Source organism: Oratosquilla oratoria, chromosome 24, assembly GCF_046742065.1.
Source record: "Oratosquilla oratoria isolate Oo_2021 chromosome 24, ASM4674206v1, whole genome shotgun sequence".
Classification (NCBI taxonomy): domain Eukaryota; kingdom Metazoa; phylum Arthropoda; class Malacostraca; order Stomatopoda; family Squillidae; genus Oratosquilla; species Oratosquilla oratoria.
Genome location: NC_134800.1, coordinates 59,144,034 through 59,167,723, shown reverse-complemented (window position 1 = coordinate 59,167,723; position 23,690 = coordinate 59,144,034). Strand labels below are relative to the sequence as shown.

The 23,690-nt window shown below is 39.3% G+C and overlaps 2 protein-coding genes across 5 annotated transcripts in view; one reads left to right on the top strand and one right to left on the bottom strand.

Moving 5' to 3' along the window:
- LOC143038685 (sin3 histone deacetylase corepressor complex component SDS3) overlaps positions 1 to 5,277 on the top strand; it is a 30,894-nt gene extending 25,617 nt beyond the window's left edge. For both annotated transcript variants that reach the window (XM_076208236.1, XM_076208234.1), the window contains exon 8: positions 3,143 to 5,277. In XM_076208236.1, the coding sequence (XP_076064351.1) occupies positions 3,143 to 3,241 (99 nt within the window). In that variant the 3' untranslated portion in view covers positions 3,242 to 5,277. The remainder of the gene's footprint in view (positions 1 to 3,142) is intronic.
- Positions 5,278 to 8,511: 3,234 nt separating this feature from the next.
- The window catches only part of Atac3 (Ada2a-containing complex component 3), a 40,780-nt gene continuing 25,601 nt past the window's right edge, over positions 8,512 to 23,690 (bottom strand). For 2 of the 3 annotated variants that reach the window (XM_076208233.1, XM_076208231.1), the window contains exons 9-14: positions 22,185 to 22,287; positions 20,428 to 20,505; positions 17,037 to 17,191; positions 15,490 to 15,736; positions 14,985 to 15,117; positions 12,410 to 14,821 (exon numbers count right to left, since the gene is read on the bottom strand). In XM_076208233.1, coding sequence (XP_076064348.1) covers positions 14,818 to 14,821; positions 14,985 to 15,117; positions 15,490 to 15,736; positions 17,037 to 17,191; positions 20,428 to 20,505; positions 22,185 to 22,287 — 720 coding nt within the window. In that variant the 3' untranslated portion in view covers positions 12,410 to 14,817. Of the gene's footprint in view, positions 9,396 to 12,409; positions 14,822 to 14,984; positions 15,118 to 15,489; positions 15,737 to 17,036; positions 17,192 to 20,427; positions 20,506 to 22,184; positions 22,288 to 23,690 lie in introns of those variants that run through there. The other variant, XM_076208232.1, reaches the window with a different exon arrangement.

Below are 23,690 nucleotides of genomic sequence, written 5' to 3'. Positions count from 1 at the left end.
TTCTCTTCTCAGTTCCAGTGTTGATTGATGTAATTTCTCCAATCTTTGTTCGTATGTCAGATTTGATAGTGTAGGTGCCATTTTTGTCGCTGCTCTTTGGATTCTTTCTAATTTTCTTATGTTCTTTTTTGTGCTAGGTGCCCATAGTGTTGCAGCATATTCTAGTTTAGGTCTTATTAGTGTAACCACTATTTTTTTTAACCATCTCCTCATCCATGTAGTCGAAGGCCACTTTCATTGATCTTAATAAGTTAAAATTCTCTCCAGATAATTTATTGACATGTTTATCAGGTGTCAAGTCACTTCAGATGATCACTCCCAGGTCCCTTTCTGAATTGACTTTTTTGACTTTCTTGTTTCCAATTTAAATATGACCCAATACTCTATTTTTGCTTTTTCCAAATTCCATTATGCTACATTTCTTAATGTTGAAGTTCATCTCACATCTCTGACTCCATTCCCATATTTTGTCTAGGTCTTCTTGTAGCGATCTGCAATCTTCTTCTGTGCTTACTCTCTTGAGTAATTTGGCATCGTTAGCAAAGAAGTTCATGTAACAACTTACTCCCTCATCCATATCATTTATATATATGGCAAACATTAAAGGAGCCAATACAGAGCCTTGCGAGACTCCACTCTTCATATCTTCCCAGTTCGAATTTTTGTCTCTCAGTATTACTCTCATTTTTCTCCCAATTAAGAAATTCTTCATCCATTCCAGTAGCTTACCTTGTATTCCTCCTGTTATTTCAATTTTTCTTTTTAATTTTTTATGTGGTACTTTGTCAAATGCCTTCTGCAAGTCCAAAAGGTGCAATCTGCCCAGCCATCTCTTTCTTGTATTATCTCAATTAATCTCGAGTAAAAGCAAATTAAGTTTGTGGTATACGATCTTCCACTTCTAAAGCCAAATTGTTTCGGGTTTACTATTTTATTTTCTTCCAAGTGTTTGGTCCATTTGTTTCTGATGACTTTTTTGCTACTGTGCTTGTAAGGGATACCAGTCTGAAGTTTGTAGGATCTTCTTTATTTCCTCCTTTATATATTGGAGGTTTATATATTAGACGTTTGGGAGTGGATGCGAAGAGGAGACTGTATGAAGGAGTGATTGTGCCAACAGCACTGTATGGGGCAGAAACGTGGTACATAAGAGAGGAAGAGAGAAGGAGTTTGAATGTGTTTGAGATGAGGTGTCTGAGAGGTATGGTGGGGGTTACTAGGCTGGATGGAGTGAGAAATGAGGAGGTGAGGAGGAGAGCAGGGGTGAAAGAGGATTTGGGAGATAGGGTTGATGAAAGAATATTAGGATGGTTTGGACACATGGAAAGAGTGAGTGAAGAAAGACTAGTAAAAGAGGTATGGAAGGCAGATGTGGAGGGAGTGAACATGAGGGGACGTCCTAGGATGAGGTGGATGGATGGGGTGAAGGGGGCTTTGGGGAGGAGGGGAATGTCTGTTGAGGAGGGAAGGGAGAGGACGGAAGACAGAGGTGAGTGGAGAATTGTTGTATATGGATGATGTTGTGACTGCATGAGGAGGAATGGGCGGGGAAGTGGGGGGTGGGGTAGTATGTGTGAGTAAATTTTGATGCAGCCCGAAGGGATTTCTCCCCGTCCTCGCCTTATATGCAAAGGGGGACGGAGAGGGGGGGTCGCCGATTAAATGAAGCGGCCTCGCTGTGGATGTACTGTGTCTTGCGACACTGCTTTTGACCCAGGGCGGTGGGCAGGGTGCAGGGATGACCCGTCATCCAGGAGGTGCTCAGATGAGAGGAAGGGTGGGAGGGGTGTGGAGTGTATTTAGGGATGAAATGGGTGGGAGTGTTTTTATGCCTTTCCCTTTTTGGCTACCTCCCTTGGAAGGGGGAAAAAGCCTTGGTATATGTATGTATGTATGTATTATATATTGGTACTATGTTTGCATCTTTACAATCTTGCAGTACCTTTCCTTCTTTGAGTGAGAAGACTATTATCTTGTATAATTTGTCTGTCAGTTTGTCTGTACACTCTTTCAGTATCCAATTGCAATTCCATCCAGTCCATGCAATTTCCTGACATGTAGGTTTTTTATTTGGTCTCTTATTTCTTTTTGTGTTACCTTTATTTCTTTCATTTTGGGTGATCTTTCTTGTTGTCCATCTTCCCAAAATTGTGAGCTCTCAAGTGTAAAAACAGACCTGAAATGTCTGATCATAACTTCTGCCATTTGTGTCATCTATATATTCTTTATCTTCTGTACGCAATTTTAATATTTCATGTTCATCCTTTAGTTTTTCATTTATATATCTGTAAAAGAGTTTAGGTTGATACTTACATTTGTCTATAATATCTTCTTCATAATTTCTTTTTTCTTTCCTGCATATATTCACATATTTGTTCCAAAGTTTTATATATGTTTGCCGTTTGGATGTTTTTTTTTTTTTTTTATTATCATTTTTCCATTTTTTCCAGGCTTTGTCTCTTCTGTCTCTAGCCTCACTACATCTTTTGTTATACCAACACTTTATATAAATTTCTTTTTGTTTCTTTTTTGGTACATATTTGTCAATTCCTTCCTTGTATTTTTCTTTGAATATTTTCCATTTGTCTTCCATCTTTGTTTCCTCTTAAGAGAATTTATCCCAGTTTGTGTTTTGGAATTTTTTTCTTAGTTTTACAAAATCAGTTTTGTTGTACATTAATCTTCCTTCTCTATGTTTATCATTCCTACCTACATTGTTCTGTTCTTTTAATTCAAACTCAATTAGTATATGGTCACTCTTTCCAATTGGTGTTTTATACTCAATTTTGTTCACAATATCTGGTTCAGAAGTTAATATTAAGTCTAGTTTTGATGGTTCCTCATTGTTTCTATATCTAGTATTTTTCTTAACCCATTGTGTTAAGGTGTGCTAAACCATCCAAACTTACATAGGCAAACTAGAACTGAGGGTTAAGAAAAACGGACTGGAGACCTCCCTTCAGAAATCAACATTGTTCACCCTGAGATTATTTGCAGGATTTATCATCCTGTGCTTAGATTAACATTTTCTTTATGGTGAAATTCTTCCAGTATGTTGACATAATATAAACCTTATAGGACAGTATTGTAGTAGACACATGTTTGTACAGTATTTAGAATTATCTTTCCATCCTCACCACAGATAATGGTCCGAAAGGTGCCGGACAATACACGACTAAAGATCACCTTAGCCCAGTTGGCTCATGGGAAATACCTGGTACGAAGACGAACCATGACCTGACCCTTGGTTCCGCGCTCTGTTCCTGTGGCAAGCACACGAGTGTCATATCTATAAGTGACACCATCCTGCGTGGGTATCTCATGGAGTTCTGGTGTTGATTTATTTCAGTCAAAACATGTTTATAGTACACATTAATATTTCTGTGTAAAGGAAAGGAAATTTTATGTGTATATATAACTTTTTATTGGTTCATTACCTGACATTGACCTTTGAAAAGGTTTATTTTAAGATGGCTTTAAATATGTATTAAATCAGAACCTAACCTTGTATGAGGTACTAGTTGCTGTATTATTTGGACTACCTCAGGTAGTCCAAAAGGTCTGATTTTGTATTATTAATTACATGTTGAACTACACAAAGTTAATGATATAAGTGACAATTCTGCCACATGTAATTTGCTTCATAATGTTTTCAAAGACTATAGTGCATTCCAATTCAGTTCTGGTGTAGGCACCCACCTTGCTACTGAATTGATATTGATTTAAGTAACATCAAATTACTTAGTTTTCCATTAACCACTTCAGTACGAGTCAAATTCTTGCTTGGTGCATTGGCTGCCATATGTACAATTCATCACACTACTCTCATTATAAAATATAAAATCACTGTTGTATTACTCATTCTCTTTTACTCGGAGTAATAATAAACACAGAAAACATGATCAAACCAGTTCACAGAACCTGGGGATAACTCATGTACAACTACAAAAAATATATATATTATCAAGATGCTGATGTTGCATCATCATGTAGCCATTTGCACTTCATGATGCATCATTGTACCAAAGTGGTTAAGAATGTGTGGTTTTCAATTTTTTTCAAGAAAACTTGTATATGAATGTTAAATGAACAGATGAATGATGTTTGAAAATTATCAGGGTAAAATATAATGTAGGACCTTCTACTTTTCCACTTTAATGCCAGAATCTTTGTTACAATTTTTATCACAGCATTAGATATCATTACACCATATGGTATTATGGTATATGCCTATAGTGTGTAATCATTACAGATAACAGTATATTAACATCGATAATATATCAAAGAGAATGGCTAACCATTATGGCGAGTTGCTCCAATGTAATGGATTGAGGTGGAAAGGGAAGGAGTGGCATACAATGACTAGGTTGGAATGCACGAGTCTTACAACACCTGCATTTATTAAGGCTTTTACTTACATCAGATTTTTAACTGCAGTGCTTACTATAGCACTGTCACAGCTTAGGTAGTAAAATATTTACTGGCCAGTGATAGGAAAGAAAAGAGCTTGTACCTCTTCTGTACTGGAAAGCTTTAACATAGAATCTTGTCTGTAGTAAATGCTGCTTCTGCATACATTGTCTTGCATCTTTGGTAACAGTAAGTATTACATTTATATAACAAGATGCTATATAGGTATTCCATATATACAGTAGATATATATATATATATATAATTTTTTAATATTTTTTATATTGTATTTTCTTATACAAAGAAAGGTCTGCTGTATCTTGATGTGATAGGAAATAACATGTATAGGATAGCCAAATCCATTCTGACTTCAAAAAAAGGAAAAAAGTAGCAAACTACATTACTCATGACAGGCTACAAATCTGTGAACATTTCAAGTTTATGATAGGATATATATCCTAAAAATTAAACACTTGTAGAAAATACAATTCAGATCCATAAAGCCATGAAGATGTTTCTGCCAAAGTGTTTATTGTATGTGAAATGATGTGGAAGTTCTTGATTGTATGCATGGTGGGCCCATCAAGTAATAATCCTAAGGAGAATTTCTAGTTTTGTCTTAAATGTTTGTTAGATGTAGTTAACCTAATATCTTTTAAATAAACCAGGATATTTCCTTTCAATAGAATTAGCCAAGATTTGCATAAAAGATTTACACTTTTATAAAATTTACTGTGTAATACTTTTATAAATTTATTGTGTAATACATACCAGCCTTTGGTAAATGTATAAATTTACTGTGTAGTAAATTGGTCTAATTGATATTTTCTGTGACATATTATAAACACATTAAATGTGATCAGGATATATATATTTTTATTTATACTACTTATCATTATTGGTATCATACAGCATCAAAACAAGATACAAGCAGTTTTGTTTGGGTTGACTTGTACTTTAAAGGCTGTGAAAAGGACCCAAAATTCACATGGATGACACATACACCTGAATTCCTCTTCTAAGGTGGTGGTGGTGTAAGGGGAGGGTTACTAAAGAAGGTCGGTAAGTCTCCTCATTCTGACCATTTGCAACATGCAGGGGGAACATGAAAGAGCCTTCAATAGTTTTACTTTACATTATGTCCATCTTAGAAGGGAAAATGAGCTGGCATTTCCAAGATTTCACAGTACATACATTTGAGTAAACATTCACATAAGAATACATACAAAATGTGGCATAACCTTACTGGGTGTAAAATCTAAGTCACTGAGTTGTACTGGAGTCTTCAAAGTGTATCAGATGTAGTCCTGACCTTAATGAGAGGGCCAGCAACCATTTATGCTGTTAATGGCCTGTTGTTGACATTTGTAGAATCAGTTGCTTTATTATAGCAGGTATATGTGTAAAAGAAGGACCAAGTTTATTCTCAGAATTCAGGAAAGGCATAAGAGGTAATGTAGGTAGGATACAGCCATGACTACCAGTAACAGTTGTCAGAAATTATTTCTTAGATCTGTAGGACAGCCTAAGCGCAGCAATACTTGGACAAAAGCACAGTATCAGTGAATGGTTTATGGGTTGTGTCCCACATATGTCAATGAAAAACTTACACAATGGTTTATATTTAATCACTTGTGGTTTCTGTATGATTTTGTTGGGGCCTAAAACAATTCTTAAAGACTTTTTTTTTTTTTTTTTTTTTTTACCAATTGCAATTTATCATGACTACTTTTTTCATCTCCCATGTGATAGAAAATTAAAACTTAAATTATGATCTTCATAATTGAGTTTGACAAAACTTTGAAGGCATTCAAGACAGGTAACATTAGAAATACTCACAAATAAACTATGCAGATGTAACATGTTTGTAACAGAATGTGAGTTACAAATTAAAAAGAACACACAATTACTTGTTCTTCAAAGGAAGCAAAATTTCCTGATGTATGGCAGAATGATGAAATTGTGGCTCATTCACCATAGGTTTTCTATGAGAGGATAATATATTATTGAGGTCTACCAACATAAGTTAGGCAATAAAAGGTCCACAGCAATAAATTAGATCTCACTAGTTACTGAGCCAGCTACCAATGAAAGCTGGATATATTTTGTACATGAAATTTTGTAATTTCCTAATTTTTGCACAAGGTCTATTCATAATGTATCCATTTCTCTGTCTGTGTCTGCATGCTATTTCTCTCTCTGGCTTCTCAGAGCTGCAATTCCTTTGGGGGGGGGGAATTTTGTGTCCATTTGTCATTGTCAGCCATTGTTCTTGTAAGTTGGACACTACCAGAAGACAATGAAGAGTAACTTAACCAATCCCCAGGATGCAATACTTATAACCTTACTGTTCAACTTCCTAACTCTAGGACCACAACTCAACACCAACATTCTATCATATGCAGATGACAAAATATATATGTATGTATGTATGTATATATATATATATATATATATATATATATATATATATATATATATATATATATGTATATATACATATATTTATATATATATATATATATATATATACTCGTATAGTAAAACAGCACCATGCTACTCAAACACCAGTGACAACCTATCACCCATAACACACAAAATATCCACAGACAGATAAAAGAAGCCCTTCAAGAAAGACTGCCAAACTCAATACTCAAACATCAACCCCCAGATTTAAGCCACACAGAGAAAACCCTATCACACCTGAAAAGAATCACACTGGCATGACCATCCTCATGACACCATTCTGCATTAAGGGGGGACTGAACACCTTGAATCATGAAATTTTCATCAAAAAATTGAATTTTAGATATGGGCATATTTGAATAATATAAACATCCTAAAAGCAAAATATGAACAACTTTTTCCTCTCCAGCATAATGGAGGGAGTTTAAAGGGCCCGGGAGGTGTGTCAGTTTAAGTGGCTCACACAAGAATAGGCCCTAAATATCTATAAATGTCTTGTTTTTGCTTGTCTCATTCCATGAAATGACTATATTTTTGTACATCTGGCATCAGCGTGACTTCCTCTTCCGTGTGGTGTGCACAGCACGCTTCAAGCTTAAGTTACCCATCAAACATCAGAGTAGATTGATGCATAAACACCTAACTGACTGTGGCGATATTGTGTTCCTGTGCCACTGTTTGCCATATTTCCTGGACATTACTACACTTACTATATGTCCAATCATCAACTGCATCATGATGAAGAGGAAAACCAAAGAAAGGATGAAAAAATTGAGCCAAAAGTGGAATGAAATTTGTGCTAGAAGGAGGGCAAGGCATGAGAGGCTTGGAGGAGGGATCCCACCACCTTGCGTGTCACCACCACCTCCACTGCCAACACCATCTCCACCACCAAATACCACCACACCTGACAACACAGCTGACAAAAATCTTTCTTCCAAATGAAGATAAGAAGATGAGGGAAATTCAGGAGGAGGAAGAGAAAATAGCTAGCGGCTGGGATTGAGCCGGTGTAGGATCAAACACCTTTTTGTTAAGCTTTGTCATTGAGCAAAGGAAAGGCGTTCATTGCTGGTAAAAATAAACCACTCTGCAATGATTTGACAAAGTGATGACACCCCACCAATGAGGTTTTAAACCATTAAGAGCGCAAAATCTTCAATTATGAAAAGGACCGCTTGGCGAGTAACAAATACATTTTAATGTAATATATATTGTAGATATGTATATATATATGAAAATATTTACTGTCAACTTATTTAATACATACATACATATACCAAAGGCTTCTTCCCCCTTACACAGGGGGTAGCCCAAAAGAAAAAGGCATAGAAATCACTCCCATCCATTTCATTTCCCATACATTCCACTCCCCTCCACCCTCCTTCCCATCTTGGCACCTCCTGGATGACGGGTCATCCCTGCATCCTGTCCACTGCCCTGGGTCAGAAGCAGTGTCGCAAGACACAGCACATCCACAGCAAGGCCGCTTCATAAATTCGGCGACCCCCCCTCTCCGTCCCCTCATGCAGAAAAGGAGAAGACAGGGAGAAATCCCTTCGGGCTGTGTCAAATTTTTTCTCATACATACTTTCTCACCCCCCCCCCATCCCCCCACCCACTCCCCCTCATGCATCACAGCCTCATCTATACACAACCCTTCTCCATTCACCCCTATCTTCTGTCCTCTCCTGTCCTTCCTCTACAGACCTCTTTTGTAAAGCCCCTTCACCCCATCCATCCATCTCATCCTAGGACGTCCCCTCATATTCACTCCTTATTATATAATAATGTGTGTGAATACAATTAAAATCACACAATAAATACCATATACAATGCTGAAAACTTTAAATGCTTGCATCTCAAAACCAAATATTTGCAATTAAAAATATGCCAAAATTTTCTAATCAATTGTAGCAGCCTGAAAATGTTTCTGGTAGTGTATAATAGGTATATCTTTATTCCCAAGCCTGTTTTTTTCGATATCTTGAAAAACAGAGCAACGGGCTCTATCTAAGTGGAAAAAAAAACAAGGAAAAAAGGGGTGACGTAAGTGACTATAATTATGACACCTATATCTCACGTTGTATAGCGAATTTTTAAAAAAGCAGGCATGAAAGTGTTTATAGGATCTTTAAGTATTACCATGAAAAAGCAGAAGTCTAGTACAAAAAATAAGATGTACATATTTATGTCAAAAAAACATTATGACATCATAACGTAGCAAGTTCTTGGGTTCATAATACATCTCTACCTATATTTTAAACAAAACCTGAAAGTTTCAAGTTGAAAGACTATAAACTTTTTTTATATGAATTTTTTTGTTACGGTGTTCAGTCCCCCTTAAAGCTACCAACACAGGATAGACCCAGCTACAGATTCAAACAGAAGGCACAGAACACCTCATACTAAAATGCCCCACACTAACATTCCCCTGATAATAACACAATATCTTTTCTTTGAGTGACTTATGGTCCTGCCCAGAGGCTGTTGTCAGTTACCTGTATGCTGTGGGTCATCTGAAAGATAGACAAGAGGCAATGGACTGATTAACCTCTTCAATACAAATCAAATATTCATGCACAAGTGATTAGGCTGCCTGATGTATGATGATTTGATGATGCATTATAAGACATAAAGTTACAGCTGTAATATTTTCCTTTCATTCTCTTTCATCCTGAATGAGGATAACCATAGCAAACACAATCAAGCCTGTTCACAGAATATGGGATTGCTTAGCTACAATTACAAAATTGATATAACCAGGAGACCAATGCCAGTGTCCTTGTATACCCACTTGCACTAAGGGTTAATTGATCGAGAGAACATAAACCAAAACAACACCACAGTGGAATTGCTATTTGCCAAAGTAAAATTCCCCTTTGCTAGACTGCCAAATTTACACAAAACCTCTCAATAACTACCTACTCTGTCATGTACACCACCAAATAGCACCAACTTAGCGACAAACCAGCAATACCTCTGTCGTCTCTCCACAATTTCCTTCAGTGAATTGGACCATTTACCAAAACAACTAAACCAATGTATGAAATATAATACTTGACAGTAGCACAAGATCTTCTGTAAGGACAGAAATACTGTTAACTGCAGTCCATAACTCTCTCACAATCTGTGGCAGCCAAAAGGCAAGAACAACAGTGAGAACTGTATTTGACACTTGATATTTGACACGAGTCACTTGCTTCAAAGTTAATGTGCATGGTTTTAACACGTGGTCAGCACATTTTCACCTTACTAGTAACAGTTGTCAGAAATTATCTCTTAGATCTGTTTGACAACCTAAGCCCTGCAACAGTTGGAGAAAAGCACAGTAGTAGTGAGTGGTTTATGGGCTGTGTATGACTTTATGCCTAAGGCTATTCGTTATAAAGAATATCTTTACTACCTGCCATTTATTCCATCTTAAGGATTGGTAAACTTACTACAAACACCTGATCTAGAAAGGACAGAACTATCTATATACCAAGGGTTTTTCCCCCCTTATAAGGGAGGCGGCCAAGTCAAAAGGCACATACTTACTCCCACCACCCTTTCCTCTCTCCCAACTTAGCTCCTTGTGGATGACAGGTCATGCCTGCATCCTGCCTACTGCCCTGGGTCAGAAGCAATGTAGCAAGACACAGTACATCCACAGCAAGGCTGCTTCACTTAATTGATGACACCCCCCTCTCAAACCCCTCATGGAGAAAAAAGAGATGGGGAGAAATCTTTCAGACAATCTCAAAATGTCATTCACACATAACCACACCCTACTCCCCCACCATCCCCAGCCTCTCCCTTCCTTGCATCACAGTATCACCTATACACAGCCATTTTCTACTCACCCCTATCTCCTGGCTTCTCCCCTCCTTGCTCAACAGACATTCCCCTCTTGCTGGAAACCTAAAAAGGTTTCAAATTCTTTTGGCCTCAGGTAGGATACTTTTTTAAATAGAACTCATATTTACTAACCAGTATTTAGGTATAGATATGGTTTTGTATTATTAAACAAAAAGTTGTTAACGAGTTAAACACCATATGAGGACGGAGCCTTTATTTGTACAACGTTTCGCTTATTACAGCTTTTTCAAGTACAAGTTGAGATACAAATGCTTGAGATTAAATAAGGGGAAAGGAGGGAACGGGGAGAGAAAAGAAGAAGAGGGGGAAGGAAGAGGAGGAGGAGGAGGAGAAGGGGGAGGGGATTGAACACTGGGAAAGGATGAGAATGCTGGCCCAAACTTCTGTGGGCGAAATGTCCACAAAGGGTGGTTTGAATATTTAAAATTTTGCTGGCCATTGGTATTAGGGGAATTATGTGAGGCGAGATGTTAAACATGCCCCTGTTTTGTTCAATAGTGTTTGTTCCTTGAATGATTGCTGCTTCTAAACACTTCCTGCGGATTTTGTCTAGTTCTCGTATCAGCACCTCTGCATTCTTCCAGTCCATAAGATGGTTTTCCTTGTTTCTATGTGTCACACATGCATTGGTGGTGACATCATGCCTGACGTCGTAACGGTGTTCACGTATTCGTGTATTCAGGTCGCGTGACATTTCTCCGATGTAACCTTTATCACATCCTGAACACGGAATACGATAAACACCGGCTTTGGTCCCCGGTGTCTGGTTGTTGTGTATTTTCGTCTTCGTAATGTCTTTATTTAATTCATTTCTACTCCCACCATGATATAAGGATCAAGAGAGGGGTAGTAATAGGCTTTTTCCTTAGGGCATTTAGGATAAGTAGTGCAAAATACTTAGAAGAAGAGTGCAGGTTTATTAAAGGGACCTTTTTAACACTAAAATTTCCAGAATTTCTTTTAGATAATTGCAGACAGCAGGCCGCTAAGATTCAGGAAAGCCGTAGGCAGCAGGACAGCACAACAAGACGTCTCGTGTTGCCAACCAGCGACGTTGCCACCAACCTGACACATCTTTTAAGAACCACCAACTTGGAAGTAGTGTGCCAGACAAGCAGAACGATAAAAGACATCACGAAGACGAAAATACACAACAACCAGACACCGGGGACCAAAGCTGGTGTTTATCGTATTCCGTCTTCAGGATGTGATAAAGTTTACATCGGAGAAACGTCACGCGACCTGAATACACGAATACGTGAACACCGTTACGACGTCAGGCATGATGTCACCACCAATGCATGTGTGACACATAGAAACAAGGAAAACCATCTTAGGGGCTAGAAGAATGCAGAGCTGCTGATACGAGAACCAGACAAAATCCGCAGGAAGTGCTTAGAAGCAGCAATCATTCAAGGAACGAACACTATTGAACAAAACAGGGGAATGTTTAACATCTCGCCTCACATAATTCCCCTAATACCAATGGCCAGCAAAATTCTAAATATTTAAACCACCCTTTGTGGACATTTCGCCCACGGACGTTTGGGCCAGCATTCTCATCCTTTCCCAGTGTTCAATCCCCCCTCCCTTCTCCTCCTCCTCCTCTTCCTTCCCCCCCTTCTTCTTTTCTCTCCCCATTCCCTCCTTTCCCCTTATTTAATCTCAAGCATTTGTATCTCAACTTGTACTTGAAAAAGCTGTAATAAGCGAAACATCGTACAAATAAAGGCTCCGTCCTCAAATGGTGTTTAACTCATCAATCTTGTCGGCAACTGCCACTTTCATGAAAAAAAAGTGGTTACTGATACAAAAAATGGACTTCATTTGCATGACAGTTCACTATATAGATTTATATCACATTGTAATTTTTATTTTATTATATGAAACATTTCTTTAACAATTAATTTTTCTATAACTACAGTAAGCCATCAATAGACTGAACTAACTGGGGAAGAGTCAGTTTATCTGAAAGTTGTATATAAAATGGTTGACATTTTCACCTAAATTACACAGAATTTGGATACGGGGCGGCATTCCATCATGTTCAAAGTTTGTGTATATATTGTATGATAGTATTAATGATAGTAATACATATACCAAAGGCTTCTTCCCCCTTACACAGGGGGTAGCCAAAAAGAAAAAGACATAAAAACCACTCCCACCCATTCCACTCCCCTACACCCTCTTCTCTCTCTCTCTTATCTTGGCACCTTCTGGATGACATGTCATCCCTGCATCCTGTCCACTGCCCTGGGTCAGAATCAGTGTCGCAAGACACAGCACATCCACAGCAAGGCTGCTTCATAAATTTGGCGACCCCTCCTCTCTGTCCCCTCATGCAGAGAAGGAGAAGATGGGGAGAAATTCCTTCAGACTGCGTCAATTGTTTTCTCATACATACTTCCTCACCCCCCATCCCCCACCCACTCCCCCTAATGCATCACATCATCATCCATACACAACCCTTCTCCATTCACCGCTATCTTCTGTCCTTCCTCAACAGACATTCCTCTCTTTTGTAATGCCCCTTTCACCCCATCCATCCATCTCATCCTAGGATGGCCCCTCATATTCACTCCTTCCACCTCTGCATTCCACACCTCTTTTACTAATCTTTCTTCACTTATTCTTTCCATGTGTCCACACCATCCTAATACTCTTTCATCAACCCTATCTCCCAGCTCCCTTTCCACCCTTGTTCTCCTCCTCACCTTCTCATTTCTCACTCTATCTAGCCTAGTAACCCCTATCATACTTCTCAGACATTTCATCTCAAACACATTCAAGTTCCTTCTCTCTTCCTCTCTTATGTTCCACGTTTCTGCCCCGTACAGTGTTGTTGGCACAATCACTCCTTTATATAACTCCTCTTAGCATCCATTTCCAGATGTCTATTTCCCATTACATTTTTTAATCCACCAAGGCATTTACTCGCTTCTCTCAATCTACATTTTACCCCTATCAGGAGGCTAGAATGGTGCCCCTTAAAAAGGATTTTGTAGAACAGAATTCAATAAAGCATGCCCTCAGTTCAACTCGCCAGTGGCAGGGTTCAAACTGCCATCACCTTGACCTTTGCGCAAGTAGCAATCCCCTAACCTACTTGGCCAGCGAGCATACATGATAATGTTACATATATACCAAGAGACTTTTTTTCATCTTATGAGGGGGTTGGGTTAGTCAAACCATACATTCACACAACACCCATCCAAACCTCATTCCTTATCCCTACTATTAGCACCTCATGGATGAAGATTCATTTTTGTCTCCCACCACACTGCTTGGAGGGTCAAAGACATCATGGGCATCCAGAGGGGTGTAGGGTAGGGGGATAGTTGCAAATGCTCCCCCCCCCCTCCCTAGAAATCCAGGACGTGTTTGAAACTTTGCCAGTTGTCATGTATGATTTAACTGAATTTTTAAATTATAGAATATATGTATGATTGAAGAAAGTAAAAATGGAACTCATATAGATAATGTAACTGTATGCCCATGCGGCCAGTTTGAAGTGTGTATCTTGGTATACCCTATACCATTAATCATATATGTATCTTTAATTTTGCCCCCCCCCCTTTACAAAAATTCCTGCAGATGCCACTGTACTGTATAGTTGTACATATAGACTATAACTAAATGAAAGGAGAGTAAAGTATAAGTTATTTTTACATAACAGGTTGGCATATCAATGGCTTGTTTGATAAGCTCACATATCACTGCATATGCTGAACTAAAGTTTGATATATCAGAGGCTTGTTTGGCTTCTCCCAAATTCAGTTTATCAAGGTTTCGTTTATGAAGGGTTAACTGCATTTTTTTTTCTTAGAAAAATCTTAACATTTCATTTTGTATGCTGATTTGCAGGGTGAATATTATCCTATGATATCTGTTCATCCTTCCATTCTTGACATTCATTCATGGTCATACCTACTCTCACAAGCTGCAACATTCTTTGGCTTTGGAAACATTCAATTTGTGCTTGGAAAATAACTTCCACAACACCTTTTCTACTATTATGATTTCTAATTTAACTTACACTGCTATTATCACAATTCCCAAAGACTCATTTCTGTGGTAGTATCACCTGAAAGAACAGTTAAGCAAGAATATTAGCACCAATAATCTATATATGCTTAGGGCTTCTTTGCTCCTTACAATAGAGGTAGCCAGCACAAATAACAAGTAAATAAAATCTGTCACAATATTCATGATTTCATCCGACAAAAGCAAAAGCTGTTGGAAGTTACCTGTCCAAAGATTTTGCAATAAACTGTGAAATTTTCTGCTTTTTAACCATTTGCTTGGGGTCTTCTTTTGCATCAGTGTTTCGATTTCCTGAAGATGAGGCAACTTGAACAATAATTGGTCCACTGCCTGGGCCTAAAATCAATTGGAAATAAGAAAGACTCAATGATAAGATGATAAAAAAAAGTCTATCTATATGTTAAGGGCTTTTTTCCCCCTTACAAGGTAGGTACATATACATATACCAAAGGCTTTTTTCCCCCCTTACAAGGGAGGTAGCCAAAAAACAAAGGCATAAAAACCACTCCCACCCATTCCATCCCTATCACACTCCACTCCCCTCCACCCTCATCCCTCCCTCCCATCCTGGCACCTCCCAGACGACGGGTCACCCCCGCATCCCGCCCACCACCCCAGGTCAGAAGCAGTGCCACAAAACACAGCACATCCACAGCAAAGCCGCTTCATCAAATCAGTGATGTAGTCAAGTCAAAAGGCACTACTTACTTGTAAGTGCAGCATACTGCTCTGGGCTGAGAGTGATGACCCTGGTTACTGGCTGACTCTCACCAGTCTCTTTGGGTGTTACCTCTGTCTTGCCCTTCCCTCCACCATCCCACACTCTTGCCTTGGTCTCTTCCTTCTTACCCACTGATGTCTTCTTGTTTCTACTAGGACTGTCATCATGAGTAGATGGTAGTTCTGGCTGGGGCATGGTTGAAGGGGGCAGAAGAAATGAATTCTCTGACACTTCCTGATTCACCATAAAGGAAAGATAAAGAAAATGTGATTTGTTTGAAAAATAAAATAAATGTAATACTGTATATACTATCTAAATATATATATAGAAACAGTAGAGAGAAGGTAGGGTGCAAATAGACAGAATCTAATGGAAGTGAAGGCAGCTAGTGGAAAATGGGTTCAGTATTTCATGGAAGTGTTGAATGTACAGGAGGCTGTGACTATGGCAGTGAGAGATGGCAGGATTCTGCAAGATGGAGAGCAAAGCTGCCCATTACTGGTCAACACCTCACCTCCATCAGGATGGGGAGACACAGTCTCTGGATTGGGCCCTAGTTCTCTCTCTTTTAACTTGAATTGCATTTCTTACACTTTTTCACACACGGCAACTACTCTCTTCTCCCTACTACTTTCAGCCAGTAACACAGAAACAGTCCCACACTGACACAACATAGACAACAGTCCAAAGTTTCTTGTCAGTGAGATCTGTGGGAGGTCCCAAGGACCATTACCAGCCACTGTGGGGCTGCAGATCATGTCAACCACATAGTGAAACTCGAGGGAACAAGTGACTGATTGACTGTAATGGAAGAGGAAAAGGATTGGGCAATAACAAAAGAAGAGATATGAAGAGCATTGAAAAAGGAAAAAGCTGGTAATGCACATGGGTTAGAGGGTTGTCAAGTTCGATGTCTGATGAAGGGAGTAGTTATAGTGGAATGGCTGGTGAGATTGTTCATGGGAAGGAGGTGTACTGGTGGAGTGAAGAATTGCATGTATAATTCCACTATAAACGGGAAAGGGGAGCAAGTATGAATGTTATACTTTCAAGAGATCTATCTGTTTAGTGCAGTTGGTTAGATGTATGGGTACTGAGAGGCTTAGGAGAGGAACAGATGGAGTAATTGGGGAAGACAGTGTAGGTTTAGGAGAGGAAAACGGTGTGCAGATCAAGATTTTGCAATAAGTTACTTTTTATTTAATCTTATGACTTTATGACCACACAGATATATTTTATTTAGCTTAGGGAAACCACCTGCCAGATCAATTGATTCAAGTTTAGAGGTGCCCTCTTCTTGAAACTTACTGTAACATGATTCATTTTTTTTTTTTCAATTAATTTCACAATTTTTTGTGAATGGCCCTGTATGATTCAAGTCTAGAGGTGCCCTCTTCTTGAAACATAATGTAACACAATTGATCTTTTTCTTTTTCAATGAATTTCACTACTTTTTCTGAGTGTCCCTGGGTGACTTAAGTGTGTGGGTCTGTCACTGTGATAGAGTGCTGACAACTGATCTACCCTTGCTCACCTTCTGGAAGAACTGCAAAACCTGACGTCCTGCTTCGGTGAGTTGGAAGATCTGACCATGCTCGATTGCATTAGCAACTAGAGATGGTTGATCATGATCAGGGAGGAGAGATGCTTGAGCTCGCAGGAGTTCTAAAGCTGCACGGCTTGTCACTTCTGATGATGGAAAAGATTAGACTTACTATATATATACTAATATGCACCTTTCCCCTTATAAGGGAGGTATCCAGTCAAGGCATGCACCCAGCCCCACCCGGCCCACTCCCATCTGTTACCCAGCTCCCTTTTATCTTAGCTCCTTGTTGATGAAGGGGTATTCTTGTCCCCTGCTCACTGCATGGATCAGAAGCAGTGCAGCAAGACAGCTCAACCACAACAGGACCAGCCACTTCATTAAATATTGACCCTCTTTCTTTGTCTCTTCATGCAAAAAAAAAAGAGAAGATGAGGAGTAATCTCTTCAGGCTCCATCAATTTATATTCCATTCTCAACTATTCTCTGGGAAGCTCGCTGGCTGAGCAGGTTAGGGTGTCATTACTTGCAGCAAAGGTCAAGGGGATGGCAGTTCAAATCCTGCCAACGGCGAAGTTGAACTAAGGGCATGGTTCATTAAATTCCATGCTACAAAGCCCTCTGTGAGGGGCACTGTCCTAGCCTTCTGATGGGGGAGTTTGTGACATTAAACCATATCACAACTATTCTCTTATGCATCTCTTGCTCAACAGACAGTCCACTTTTACTCAGACCCTCTTCATCCTATCCATCCATCTCAATCTTGGTCTTCCCCTCAAGTTCACTCCCTCCACCTCTCCCTTCCACACTCTTTTTACTAATCTTTCTTCATTCATTCTTTCCTTGTATCCAAACCATTCCTCTCCTCCTTTCTGCCTCTCTTCCACAACTCTCACTCTATCCATCTTTGAAACCCCACAACCTTATTATGAATAGAATAGGTAGCAGTGCAAACTTACCTGCAGATGATACCAAGATCATGAAGGAAGTAAAGAATGAAGAATATTGTAGCAGTGCAAACACCACATTAACCACATCACCACATACCAGACATCCGCTCCGGCCGACACTACGGCACCAGCCGAATCAGCAATTTAGCTCAGCGCACGGAAGCGGACTGACACACAGACACACGAACGCACGCCATAGATGCAGTCAATCGCCAACCCGGATTAACACACGGGAACACAATACTGTTCAACCCTTTCCCCCTGGATATATTATGTATGTAGTATATTATATAGGTAGTAATTATGAACCCAGAACAAACTTGTAAAGGGCCAAACAGCCTTACTAAAAATTTTGACAAGGTGACTGCGAGCACCTAAAAATTCAGCAGACTCAGCATTTCCGGAAACAAAACGGGAGTGCACAGCTCCAGGAGCGGTCGGTGTGTGACTTGTCCGAGTGAGCAATTGTGTACAGTGTGTGACGTGGCCTTGTGACTAATTGTGTACAGTGTTTAACCAGATTGCCTCAATTTTTAATGAATAAGAAGAAAACTCCCGTTTTGGAGTTTATCTCGCCCGCATTAAGTCCTCCCTATGTCACCCCCAACCCAAAAAGGTTACACAAGAATACCTAGATAGGGCTTATGAATGAAATCAAAGTGGAAAATGAAATGCCATACAAAGAAAGAGAGAGAGAGAGACAGAGAAAAATACAAGGTACTGAAGAATATATGAGTGGCAGTTCATTACATGGATGAGGATATGATGAAGAGAGAGGTAGAAGTAGAGAGATAGAGATAGAGAGAGAAAGAATATATTTGTTCCAGATGGGTGCATGCAGCAGTGTGGTCACCACACCTAAAGTGAGATATAAGAAACAATGTGAGAATGCAAAGGGCAGCAACCAAGATGATCCCAAGCCTAAATAAGACATATAAGAAAATATAGAGAAAACTGGAACTTACCACATTTGAAGAGCAAAGAGAGATATTACATGCCAATGATATTTCTCTCTATATATCAAGAGCTTTTTCCCCTTTACCAGGGAGGTAGCCAAAGTCAAAAGGCATATATCCACCCCCAATTATTTCACCTATTCCATTTCCATCCACCTCCCTTTCTTCCCTCTCATCTTAGCTTTTTCCCCCTTACAAGGGAGGTAGCCAAAAAGGAAAAGGCATAAAATCATTCCCACCCATTCCATCCCTAAATACACTCCACACCCCCTCCACCCTCCCTCTTATCTTAGCACCTCCTGGGTTTATATGATGATGATATGGTTTAACGTCATAAACTCCCTCTATTGGAAGCCTAGGACGGTGCCCCTCACAGAGGATTTTGTAGCATGGAATTTAATGAACCATGCCCTTGATTCAACTTCACTGGTGGCAGGGTTCGAACTGCCATCTCCTTGACCTTCACTGCAAGTAATGACGCCCTTTCCTAGATATTTCAATCAGAAAAAGGTTTAGAAAAGAAAGGACCTGTTGATATGAGATGAGAGATCAAAAAGGGGTCATAGTAAAAAATTTGAAAAAGCAAGATTGCTTTAAAAGACATTAAGAAGTATAATTTCCCATACATATCCCTGGATTTATGAAACAACTTGGATGAAAATATAATCCAAGCCTACATCATAAAAAAAATTAAGGCAAAAGTTGGTAAATGTATACTACAACTGAATTAATGTATTCAGAATCTTTCTCTTTGCCTTTCTTATACTTCGGGTTTCTGCTCCATACAGAACTCATGCTCACTGGCCAAGTTGGTTAGAGCATTACTACTTGCAGCAAAGGTTGAGGTGATGGCAGTTCAAACCCTGCCACCAGCAAGTTGGACCAAGGGCATGGTCTGTTAAATTCCATGCTACAAAGTCCTCTGTAAGAGGCTCTGTCCTAGCCTCTTGAAAGGGTGAGTTTGTGACATTAAATTGAATCATCAAACACGGAGCCCATGAGTACAATCACTCCTGCATACATCCTTCTTTTTGCAGTCATTCCCAAATATTTATTTCTCATAACATTTTTCATTTTAACTTGGCATTTACTTCTTTTATTCCATAATTCAACTTCACAGCCACTCCTCCATTCACTGCCACATCTGATCTTATATATCTAAAGCTTTCCACTTCCTCAACCTCTCATTCTTCACTCAGATTCAATCTTCCACCATCAGAATTCCTTGTACATCTTATAATTTTAATTTTACCCAAATTTATTCTAAGATGAAGAGACTTAAACAAGGGCTTTTTCTCCCTTATAAGGGAGGTAGCCTAGTCAAAGGCACACACCCACTCCCACCTGTTCCATTCCTGTCCACCATCCTTGTCTCCCTCTCATCTTAGCTCCTTGTGGATATGTAAGGAATCTTGGATCGCTCTGAGTAATAAATATATAGATAAATAAAAATAACTGAACAATGTTGCTTACCATGGCTTGCCTCTGGAGAACCACGAGATGTCTGTGCTGCAAGTTCAGCTAGGGTAGCTAGGACTGATGTATTTTTGTCTACAATAAAAGATAATTAAAATATATGAGGCATTAATTCTTTCTAAAACACCATATAACAACACATTACAAGAGAATTTGCACATTAATTCAATCAGTAGGATTTTTGCCTCTTTCTAAATAAAACTGCCTAGTATTAGAAACCACAAGATAAGTATGTCAGGTTAGTGCAATAGTCAACAGTGAAAGACTGAACACCTTCAGCACGGGGTCATTCTCTCAGGTGAACAAAATAATCTGGTGTTAGATCAACATTGTAGAAGTATGTACTGATGTACTGACTTCATAGTGACATGATGTCAACATTCTAGGGATTCTAGTGGAACCTCTATGGACCAGAGTCACTCTGCATTTCATGTCAAAGACTAACTTCCATTCGCAGCACAGGCTGAACCACTCCCACCCACCATCCACTGTTTTCCTCTCATCACAGCTTGTTGTGGATGAAGCGTCATACCTGTCTTCTGCCCAGTGCCCAGGTTGGAAGCAATGCAGCATGACACAGCACATCCACAGCAGGGCTGGTTCATTTACATGGCAACCTTCCTTCTTCATCCTCTTATGTAAAAACTAAAGATGGGGAGAATCCCTTTGAACTGCATAAAAAAAATCATCCATATACAGCCATTCTCTACTCACTTCTATCTCATACCTTCTCCCTTCCCTGCTCAACAGACATTCCCCTCTTTTTTCAAAGCTCCTTTCACCCCATCCATCTCATTTATGGTTGTCCCCTCAAGTTAACAGCATCAATCTCTGGTTTCCACACTCTTTTAGCTAATCTTTACTCATTCTTTCCATGTGTCCAAACCATCCCAACAATCCTTCATAAGCCCTATCTGCCAGCTCCATTTCTACCTCCATTCTCCTCCTCTCCTCCTCATTTCTCACTCTATCCAACCTTATAACCCTTATCATACTTCTCTTTTCTGCCTCTCTTAAGTTCCAAGTTTCCACCCCATAAAGTGTTGTAGGCACAAACACCCCTTCATATAATCTCCTCTTTGCATCAATTCCCAGAAGTTTATTTCTTATGACATTATTCAACCTCCCAAGATGTTTACTTGCTTCCCTCACTCTACAGTTTACCTCCACCCTCACTCCATTTCCTGCTATATGTGGCCCTAAATAGCTATCTACTTCCTCTAGCCTCTCTCCTCTAAGACTTACTTCCTACTTGCTTTTACCACATTCACTTTCAATTTCCTCCATTCACATATCTTTCCAAACTCTATAACTGACTGCCTTAGACCCTCCTTTGACCCTGCACAAGAGCAGTGTCATCCACAAGTAACAACTGGCTCACCACCCACTTCCTTCCACTATATCTTACCACCTCCAATCCCTTGCCCATCAACTTCGCATTTACCTCTCATACCACCCCATCCAGAGGGAGAGAGCAAGAAGAGAGATAAGTGGGAGAGAGACAAGAAAGAGACAGGGCAAAGTGATAAGGCCTGGTTCTGGAGGCCAAAGGTATCCATAGACTTATGAGGTTGACTAATTCAGGAGACAAAGAATGAGATGGAGAGCCATAACAAGGTGTGACATGAAGAAACTAAGAGCACAAAAGGAAGATGCAATGGATAGGAATAAAAGGAGAAGGATAACTCAAGCAGCTGACCCTGCAATACAGTGGGGTTAAGGTTGTATGAAGAAGATGGATCTTCAATTCTTACCTTCTGCATCATCTGTCATGATGGACTCTGGCAAGTCCTCTATCACTTTGCCAATATCCTCTCTTCTATTCATTTCTATATCAGCCTCAGGAACATGTGTAACCTGTGGACAAGGCATTTTAGTGAATTCAAACAATGACAGACTGCTTATAGATGACAATGAAATCATGTGTTTTTTCCTCGTGTAATAATAATGATCATAGATGTTGCTTTGTGTCTCACTGACTGAAAACCCTGGCAATGATCCTAAGACCCTCCCACAGATCTCTCTGGGAAGAAAATTTTGACTGTTGTCTGTGTTTTGGGATTGTTTATATGTCAACATTTTGAAGTAGTGGAAAGGGGACTGTTGCTCATTGTCAACTACCTTTATGTGAAAATGTGGAAGACATACATCTGATGTTGGTTGAGAGAGATCTTGGGCCTAGTCCAGAGATTGGGTGTTTGTGCACCTCAAAATGGAGGTGAGGATGTTGATGGGTTTTGAAGACAAGCAGCATTCTTTTCATATGCCCAAACCATCTTAGCATTCTCTGGTCAACTCTATCTGCCAGTTCTTTCCACTCCTGCTTTCTGCCTCTCTTCCACAACTCTCACTCTATTTATCTTTGTAACTCCCCAACCATATTTCTTAAATACTTGATCTCATCATGATTATGCTTTTCTTTTCCTGTCTTCTTTAAACTCTTAGTCTGTTCTTTACAATACTGTGGGGTCAATCAACCCATTGTGCAGTCTTCTCTTTTCTGTTTATCTCCAGATACTTATTTCTCATGACACTTTTCAGTCTCCATAGACATTTATTTGCTTTCTTTACTTTATAATGCAACTCCCACTTCCACTCCTCCATTCCCTGCTACATGTGACCCCAAATACTTAATGCTCTCCACTTCCTCCAGCCTCTAACCCTTCAAATTCATCTCCAACCCATCACCACCTTGTACATCTTATCATTTTACTTTTGCCTGAATTTACTAATTCTATTATAGTGTTACTTTAATCCATACAGCATCAACGGTGTTAATTTAACGCCACAACATTCAACTAGCTTGAGCGTCAATGGCTCTATGATAGTTGCCATAGCAGCTACTTCCTAACAAACTGGTTTGGGAGAACTGTGTGGTTTCCATACATCCTTACAAGACATGGCAATTATAGGCTTTAGTTTTGTGAACCCAGTTATATATATAGAATTTTGATGAATTATAAGTGTCCTGCTGTACACTACATAATTTTGCTGTCATGGGTTGATTTAAAACTTCCATCCACACCCTTTCGTAACATTGTAACATTGCAAAGTGCTGGGGGATAACTGGCAACACACTGTTTTCACATTTTGGGTAAACTTTTGGCAGTTTTTACACTGTTTCTCTTATCAACTATTTTTTTTTTGTTACATGACATTCACAAAGTATATAAATCCAATAAGATGGCTTCGGTGATGAGGGGGGGGGTGATGGAGTATGTGTGAATGATATTTTGATGTGGCCAGAAGGGATTCCTCCT